Source organism: Zingiber officinale, chromosome 7B (genome assembly GCF_018446385.1).
Source record: "Zingiber officinale cultivar Zhangliang chromosome 7B, Zo_v1.1, whole genome shotgun sequence".
In the NCBI taxonomy this organism is placed as follows: Eukaryota; Viridiplantae; Streptophyta; class Magnoliopsida; order Zingiberales; family Zingiberaceae; genus Zingiber; species Zingiber officinale.
Genome location: NC_055999.1, coordinates 71,658,386 through 71,668,029, shown reverse-complemented (window position 1 = coordinate 71,668,029; position 9,644 = coordinate 71,658,386). Strand labels below are relative to the sequence as shown.

The window sequence follows — 9,644 nt, the reverse complement described above, 5'->3', positions numbered from 1 at the left end:
ATTTAACCAAACATTTCCTTAATCATAGCAGAATGAATTTACAGGCATAAATTCCTACTCAATCAACTAATTTTATTATTCGCGTATCAACTCCACGACACGTGGGGCTGCTAATTGACGTAATGCTCCAACAATATGAGTTGCAAGGCGCAAAGCGAAAAATTAAATTCTTATTTTTAGATTAAAAATATTACAAGGATTTAACTGAAAATTTCCCCAATCGATAATTACGAATCAGCCCACGTCGTCGTGAGGATTGAGGCGCAGCTCTCCGATTCCGTGGGTTGAACTCGAGAAATTAGGGCCACGCAACCCGGAGGCGCAGCTCATCCCTCTTCCCCATTTTTGCCTCTTGGCTAGAAGGCAGGAGGAGGTAGATCGTAATCGCTTCTCGTTTTTCTTCCTTCTGTTAATTGTTGCTTGTTTGTACATGGCTTGGACCGTGGTATTTCTTGTCCATTTGTTTCTATTGCTTCTATTTTTTTTATCGGATTTTTTTTGGTGAAGAATACTATTGGTTAGATCTACAGGATCGAAGGATTGATTGGCCCTGTTTAAGCCACTCAACGCCTTTGCTAATTTTTCCGTCTTTCCCTTGAAAAAAGTTGACTTTTTTGCTAGATCTAGATAGGCCACTAGTTGTGTCTATTTTGGAAGGAAGTTCCAAACAATCAAACAAAAAGAAGTGTTGATAGGTTGAATATGCCTGTAAATGTAGGCCTGGCTAAGGTTAATGCCTTGCTTCCTCGAAGGGATAGTAAATAAAGGGGCGGCTGCATTGGAAAAAGGTAAAAAATGGAAGGAAGGTTGGAGGGATGAAAGAAAATCTTCTGAATTGTTTCCGTGAACAGATGGAAATGAAGAGGATAAACCACTTTTGATAGTCAATGTAACTTTACATAGAATTTGGGCGGCTAAATTTACCTCTTCAAATATACATCTTTTTTTGTCAAAGGAATAAGCGATCCAGGATCCATTCTTCAACTTATCTTTCGCTCTCAATTTATTGTTTGACTTATCCCTTCAATGAAACTGAGATTAAACTCACCATTGGTGATAACTAAACAAACAAATCAATTAATTTTAATACTTTCTTTTGGGATTGTCCATGCTTTATGAAAATTAACTTTCCTTATTCTGATTTCCACTCAGTTTCATGCATATTTAAAGTAAGCCGTTGGTCTGTGCTTATTGTAGTTAAATATTTATAATAACAGTTGCATGTTTAATAGAACTTGGTAATTTAAAATGTAAATCAATCTTAACCTTATGGAGTTTAAGTCAGTCGGCCTACAGGTCTTCTCATTTGAGGATTGAATTCCCAAGTTTTTACACATTTGGAGTTGGTATCTGCAATAAACTTATTTGTTCCATGGTTCTTTCCTCATAGTGATTTTTGATTTCGTTTCGATAATTTTTAGAAGTTGGTTTAAGTTTACTTGAATCCGATGGTTAATTCCATGGCTTGTATGAAGACAGTTCGATCCCTTCTTTTTTTTTTACAGAGTAGGCTACTTACCCATTTTAGCATGCTCAATGAGAAATTGCTGATTCCATTACACATTTTACTCAACACTATTATTTCATTTAATTTTTATCGGTAATTTCCTTATCTTGTTTTTTTATGCCTGTTCAAATTATGGTAACTCTTGAAACACAATCTAAAACCCAACATTTTGTTAATTAGCAGAATCCAAAGTCAACTTATTTTCTACATACTTTTAATGTTAATGCTTTTATCAGAATGTGTTGGCAAATCCGTCTTGGTTATACTTTATTGGATAGGATTCATATTTAGTATATGATTGTGGGCATTTAAGTTGTTCTTTAGCTATATAATTTGAGTCAACATGTTTCAGAGACTTGTGTAGTAAACCTCTTACAAGAATATGAAATTGTATAAAACATGCATTGATAAGCTTTCATATTTCATATTATTTAAGTTTTACTCATTCTCATCGTCAACATTTGTGTGAAGTGTTGATTCTCACTGTAATCACTCATGTTCTGTGGATAGTTAATATGATATAGATGAGACTGTCAAGATTGGTGTGTGGAGCTTGTAAAAAGAATTAAATAAAAACACACTAATTAATTATAGCAATTAGGTGTGGTTCCACTAGATGATAAAAGGAGTGAGAAGTTATGGGCATGCTCGAAAACAACTATCGGATTCTATAGGTAGAAGAGTTGAATCTAGTGGAGGTTATAAGAGCTAGAGGGAGGCTAGTGTACTTTCAGTAAATATAAAAATGATTTTATGAATTTGAATTTTACTAGCAATATAGCCTTGAGTATGGTCGATTGGAGAGGTAACACCCTTGTGGTTGACCCTTAATAGTGATGATGATGACAATGATCATTTTTTGTTGAAAATCAAATGTTCTGTAATACTTTTCAAATATAGACGAGTTGATCCTTGTTTTATTTTCTTCACAGAAGATTGGAGATGGATACTAGCAGGCGTCAAACTGGAATTCAGCAATTATTGGCTGCAGAGCAGGAAGCACAGCACATTGTCAATGAGGCCAGAAATGGTTAGTTCCTCTAATCTTTGAAATTTCTGATTTGGAGAACTTATGTCTAAATTTTTATTCCATATATCCCCTGATTGTAAGCTCTATAAGGAATTTTTGTTGTATAGCTGTTGGCTACATATGCCTCAACATTTTGGGTGTCATCTACATGGATCTGATCCCGTTTAGTTCTATGAAAGGTCTTGTTAGTTGTAGTACATCAATCATTTAGCTCTTGTAACTCTTTTAGACTCCCAAGCTATTCTTGTCGGTAACATTAATTTTATCTCATTGAGTTGATAGTTCTATATAAATACCATTTTTCACTAATATCTCAGTCATTTTGATTTTCTTGAACTCTTTCAAATGTCCTAGCTATCTCAGGTCAGGTATGAATATATAGATTTTATCTTGATTTCTATGCTAGGTCATATTATTTGTATTTAATAATATCTAGATCATTTAGATTAGTTTTGATTATGTTAGTATGCTCTTTCAAACTTTTATTATATGGGAACAACAGATAATAATTCACCTATGTAAACATAGAAAGAAGTTCAGGAGGGTAGCCAGTGGACAATGATATACCTATTATATTTTAAAAAAGAAATTCCATTAGGTAGATTGAACGTCTCACATTATATTTAATTTGATTTTTGTGAAGATGCATTTTAAGAACACAACAATCCATTTACTCATTGAAGTATTCTTGATTCCTATGCCCTACCATATTGTTGGTAAATATGCACAACTGACAAAATCCCATGTGAATCCAAATAGAACTGATAAAGGTTTCATATGACCCACCCTGTTTCCTGTGTCAATTTTTTATGGACAGCTAATCATTTTGCACAACTTTATCTTATATTGGTGATTTATTAAAAGTAATTGTCCTTTTCATTCACATTTCATGTAAGGTTATTAGAAGTAGTTGAAAACATGAATTGCCATCCACTTCTTGGTTATTTTACCAATGTTGATAGAAAACATGTTCAAGAACTAGAGGCCAACACGAGTTTAAGAGTTTGTTTGCTTGTTCACTTGTGATCGCATATTTAGAGGTGAGAGGGAAAAAGGGGAGCCAAGAAAATCTTAATGATATTCCTTTACATAGAGCTCAATGACAGGTAAGACCACAGCCAAATCGAAATGGTTGGGGCATATGGTTGTTACATTGCTACTCTTATGCACATATATATTTTGTTTTATCTTATCGAGAGGGGATAATATGCTCTCTCTTATTTTCGTCAAGCTGCAAACCCCATCCTAGTACAACCAAGTGCACAGATTTCTTTGTGTCATCTTCATAGAAAGAAATGTTGAAGAAAAATCTAGGCCTCATCGCCAAAGAGCATGCAACTAATTTCAATATACCTATCCAAAATAATCACTCTCCCATATGTGTTTGTATCCATCGGACTGGAGATACTATGATTCTTAAGCTTCGACGGCACAATCAATGAAACTTTACTAGAATTTTATATTCTTGTCTGTGCCGATTAGTCTTAAACTGATCCCATGTTTACAAAAAAGGAAATGTTAGGCCATTTATCATGTTTACAAAAGGATAAGAGGCTTTTGCATTTGAATATGTTGAAGTGTGATTATGTTTTCTTGTGACACAGGTAAAACTGCAAGGCTGAAGCAAGCTAAAGAAGAAGCAGAGAAAGAGATTGCTGGATATCGCGCCCAAATGGAAGCCGAGTTCCAGAGGAAGCTTGCTCAGGTATGTGTTGAATGGACCAAGAAAATGTTATCAAGCATGTGCCTTACTTGACAATTTGCTACTCGTAATAAAACAGAGCAGTGGAGATTCTGGAGCCAATGTTAAGCGCCTGGAACAAGAAACTGAAGAGAAGATCCACCACCTAAGTTCACAGTCTGCAGATATTTCGGATGATGTGGTTCAAATGCTTTTGAAGCATGTCACAACCGTGAAGAACTAGTCATCGTGAGATCGACTGGGTTGAAGTCTTTTTGAACAAGTTGTCGAATTTATTGAGCTAGAATGCTTGTTTGTACACTCCATGTTGCGTTCCTTGTTTCGTTGAATAAGCAAACGGATGAGGTTTTTTTGTGGTGTTTTGGGCTCCTCTTACCAATACGAAGCATTGAACTTTGTCAAGATTATCGTCATATGAATAAATTCCAAACTCAATTGTTATTTAAGTTTCACAAAGCTGTATGATTTCGCTATCGAAGAATTGTGTGTGTGTTTTTTGTTTTGAAACTTGTGTACACTGTCACAGCTCGTGTGTACTTGTTTTGAGACATTTTAGTTTGACCGTGAGATGGAACGATGCAATAACTGAAAATTTGTGAGCTTGTTTAAAAGTTGGATTAAAATTTAACTCTAATAATAATATATACTATATTTGAATTGGATTCAAAACTTGAAAATATAAATAAATTTTGTTCGATAAAATTTGAGGATTCGAATTGTTTATGCAGAATATAATTATAATTTGAAAGGATGTAAATTTGATTTTGATTCAAATTATTCAACTTCAATTTAATCATATTTAAATTAAAATGATATAAAAATAACTAGAGTTCGTTAGTAATTTGTGAACAACTGGGAATTTGACTCGAAAAAATAACTAGAGTTCGTAAGTAATTTGGGAACAACTGGGAATTTGAGTTGAAAAAATTATGCACCTCTAACGGATAAATTTTTCTTCATAGATGATTGATCTAAGAATACTAAGTTGATGAGTCATCAGCTATGAGCATTTCTCGATTGATCCTGATAATCGATGAAAAATTTTCATGAAATTAGACTGATCACCTCTAAAATTAATCAGTTCGAAGAGTTGGATATCTAAATTACAAAAAAAAAAAAATTATGAATATAATTACAGTTCCTGGGGTAATGGTGTAGCGGAAGGACACTTTCTCAATTTTCCAATCTAATAATAGAGTCCTAAGTTCGGTAAATTAACGGATGAATTTTTTTTAATAGATGGTTGACTTAAGAATGTTTAAATGATGGATTATCTGTCACGAATATTTTATGATTTATCTTTATAATCAATAAAAAATTTTCTTTAAATTAAATTGATCACACTAAAATTAATTGATATAAATTGAATAGCTCATCTCAACTGAAAAAAAAATTATGAATATAATTGTTTATAATAAAATTGCTCCAATCTAATCCCAACGGATGAAAACATTGTTATATCAAAATATGCTTTACAAATTTGATCAAGATGGCTAAATTTATTAAAATCATTCCAATTTGATTAAAATTAGATTTACTATCGTATCAATATTGATTATCAAAAGTGTGCCCTCACGAATTGACGTAGTTAGGACAACTGCAGTGAGAAGTTTATAGCATACAATATATGCTATAAATCTTTCAATATAAACCCCTCGCTCACTACATAGGTGGGATTTATAGTTTTTTTTACAAACCTGTATCAAAATCTTGGGACCAGGTTTATAAAAAAAATAGTAGAGAGAGAATATAAAAAAAATAGTAGAGAGAGGATAGAGAGAGAATTTTAAAAGAAGTGAAGTTTTTAAAAGAGAGAGGTTTTATGATAATAGAGAGTGGTTTTTAAAAGAAGTAAGGTTTTTAATTTTTGATGTGATAATGATGTGGCAGAGCATAAATCTCTTTAAGAGGTTTACGACTACGGATGCCCTTAGTATCTGTATAAATGCTTGTTTCAATATGTCTTGAGATTAATTTCAGTGAGTGTAAAATATCTCGTTGGAAGGTTGATCTTTTTCATATAAAGGGTCATTACACTAAGATAAAATGTCTCTTATGATTTACCTACTTATATCTTGTCATGAGATCGATATTACTATACTTTGGGATGGAAGATATTAATAATTATCAAAATTGCTCAAAGTTATTTAAGTTGGCAAATACAATCATACCTACTGTACTAACTGTAACATTTGTAAAGCATGAAAGAAATTCGGTAGAAAATCTATAAACACTTATAGTAGATGACAATGAGCAGATCTCAACAAGTTCTTCTCATTTATTGTGAGAAGATCAATCACAAGAGAATCAAATGACCCTTCGTATTCCACGAGCCAAATCCTTCTCTACTGGATGTTCTCCTTGCACACCCTTAAACTTCGTTCTCTTCTTTTACCTGCTCTCTGGATCATAGACTTGGACACCCATTTATAAGAAGATTGAGCATGACAAAGGGGAAGGGGTGCCCCTTCGTCTCCTTGACGCTTGCATCAATGAAGGAGATGAAGGGGAAGAGGCGCCCCTTCGTCTCCTCAACGCCCAACATCTCCCACTCATCCAAATCAATTCATAAAAGTTATATGGTCACAAAGACTAGGGCTGAGCATTCGGTTAAAACCGAACCGACCGAACCGAATAAACCGAAAACCGAATAAACCGAAATTTTTTAGACGAACCGAACCGACCGATTTTCACAAGAAAAACCGAGAAAACCGAACCGAAAAAAAATCGGTTTATTCGGTAAAAACTGAATAAACCGATTTAGCCGAATTTCCCATGAACTGAGTATTAAGACAAGTTAAAAATACTGTTCCATATTCTAACTTTTTTCGTTTTTTTGCTTTCAATCTTTTTACCATCAATTTCCTCCATCAGTAGATATCACAATATGCAATCACATAATTCAGAAATCATACTTGAGCCAAGATACGCAAATACAAAGAATGCAAGGATAAATTTCCTCCATCTCAACAACAGCAACTAGCAGATATCACAATATTCAAAAACCATACACGAGCTGGAAAAAATTTAATTATCTGGTCAGCATACTGCATAAAAACTTCTGAATTATAACCTGCAAGCATCCACAAAGAAGGCCCTGCAGACTAGCTGCTTCTCCTTTTCTTGTTGGCTTCTCTCCTCCTCTCCTCTCCGGCCTTGGCCTCCATTTTCCTTAGAAGTTCTTCCGCATTGTCTGCCGAAATGACAATGTGACTCGCAGAGTCCTCGATGAACCCTTCTCTCACTCCTTTGTCAAACAGTTGGATCAAATCGTTATAGTAACCGTCCACATTCAGAATCCCAACCTGCTCAAATCAAGCAAATTGAGCTAGGGTGGTTTGATTATATTTTTCCAGCTTTTGGAATTTGATAGCTAGGTGCGTGTGCATGAATGACTGAGAGATGAGCTGTGTGCATTACTCACTGGTTTGTGGTGGATGCCAAGTTGAGAGCTTGAGACCAAGCTATTATCTCAAGAAGCTCCTCCATGGTTCCATAGCCACCTAAGAGTTTGGGGATTATAAGTTGACTTGAGATTGTTTCAGATAATTCACTTGGGTCTCACCTGGAAGAGCAATGAAGGCAGCTGCATTCTTAGCCATTTCTAACTTCCTCTCGTGCATGTCTGCAACTCTTTTCACCTCACTGATGCTTTCTCCTAATATCTGCAGACAAAAATTTCTTTGCTGCTTAGCCGTTTTCTTGTAGCCAAAATAAAAACAGAACTATCTATATATTGAAATAAGATATATAGAGGGACATCATCTGGAACTGCACCTCACTTCTGCAGTAGTGCAGTTCATTCTGCTTCTCACGCTCATCTGAAGACTTCAAGACTATATATTCATGAGAATGGCTAGCTATATTCATGAAAGAACAAATCAAAAAAAAAATATATCAAGAAGGACAAAGCAAATAAGACTTGAATACAGAATTAATTCAAGGAAAAGATCAAGATCCCTATTTTTTATCCATACATCAGAAGAGATCAAACCTCCTTTTTTTTTTTTTTTTTTTTGGCTCTTTTTTGCTTTTAGTGAATCTTTTGTAAACCTCTATATTAAGAGGTATCTATCCTGTATGTAACTAGAATAATCACAAAAATAATACATTTTTTTTAATCATTTAACTATATCAGCTTTTCTATTGACATATTATTATATTCTTCGAAACATCTAGCACCAAATGCGACATAAGGTATTAAGGTTAGGTACATCAAACAAAAACAAAACTGCAATTTGCCAATTTTCAGGAAACACATTCCAATCAGCATACTTTCCAAACTATAGAATGCGTGGGATGCTCAAAATCTATATATAAAATTGTATCAAAGATTTTCAAAAAGAAAAAAAAAAAGAAGGATCTTTCCCAGTTCCCACAATATATCAACAAAGATTACCATTTACAACAAAGTTTATGAGGCATGTGTCTCAATGCACAGATAAATATGCACATGGCTGCTACCTAGAGTCCTGGACATTTAATTAATTCAATCAACTTGCTTAAAGTCAGACTTACAAAAGCTTTAAATGCAGGTCGATGAGCAGCCATCTCATACACGCAACAACCTGATCGATGATTTCCAAATTAATCATATGCATAATCCACCAGAAAGCATTTGGTATAGAAATTCATGAAGAAATCATACCCAAGGACCAGATATCTGACTTAAATCCATAAGGAATATGCTGGAGCTCTGGACATAAGGAATATGCCGAATATCTGCAAGGAAAAAGAAATCCAATCAAAGATTAACCTAGCAGAAATTATCAGACATGTTTTACATGGGTTATAATTTGGAGGTCTAACCTTACAACAAACCATAAATTTTGAATATTGTAAAAAGTGAAGTAAACAAGTCACATACTCACATGAATGAAACCAACACATATCCTCATTCAGTTCAGATGAAACCAAACATACATTTCACTCAATCACATAATTGAGTTGTCACAAAAGAGAACTCTAAATAAAACTGTCAATAAGAAAACACCACAAAAGAAGCAAAGTCTACTTGTTTGAGACATACTAAAAACTTCACACAATTGTTTGGTTACATCAAGATAAAAAATTCATAATTTGGATGGCAGCTTTCACGTATACAGCAGAGAGCAACATCAAAACAGAAAGCAGCAAGGTCAACCCCAACATAGCTATGTGTCCTTAGCAATCCTTTCCAAATAAACCTGCATTATACACATCAAACTGCATAAATTCATCTATTCACAGGACTACTATTAAGAAAATTTGTAAATTTTTAAGATCAAACTGCATGCTACTATTAAGAAAATTTGTAAATTTTTGGAAAGACCAAGTAGTAAATGGACAAAGAAAATTATTTCACAGGACTCCTAGTTAGAGTTTGAAATGGATAAGGGGAGAAGCTTATAGTAACAAATGTAGCC

General features: G+C 34.0%; 1 protein-coding gene and 1 pseudogene across 2 annotated transcripts; one reads left to right on the top strand and one right to left on the bottom strand.

The window, feature by feature from the left end:
* Positions 1-219: 219 nt before the first annotated feature.
* On the top strand, positions 220-4,685 carry LOC122005985 (V-type proton ATPase subunit G-like). Of its 2 annotated transcripts, none has more exons than XM_042561271.1 (4): positions 220-373; positions 2,440-2,537; positions 4,142-4,242; positions 4,319-4,685. In XM_042561271.1, the coding sequence occupies exons 2-4, from the start codon at positions 2,450-2,452 to the stop codon at positions 4,460-4,462; spliced, it is 333 nt and encodes a 110-aa protein (XP_042417205.1). In that variant the 5' UTR covers positions 220-373; positions 2,440-2,449; the 3' UTR covers positions 4,463-4,685. The 2 variants fall into 2 exon arrangements, with proteins under 2 accessions (XP_042417205.1, XP_042417206.1); XM_042561272.1 differs by having other exon boundaries at positions 225-373; positions 2,443-2,537.
* A 2,639-nt stretch (positions 4,686-7,324) lies between these two features.
* On the bottom strand, positions 7,325-8,109 carry LOC122004426 (annotated as a pseudogene).
* Between the last annotated feature and the right edge of the window lie 1,535 nt (positions 8,110-9,644).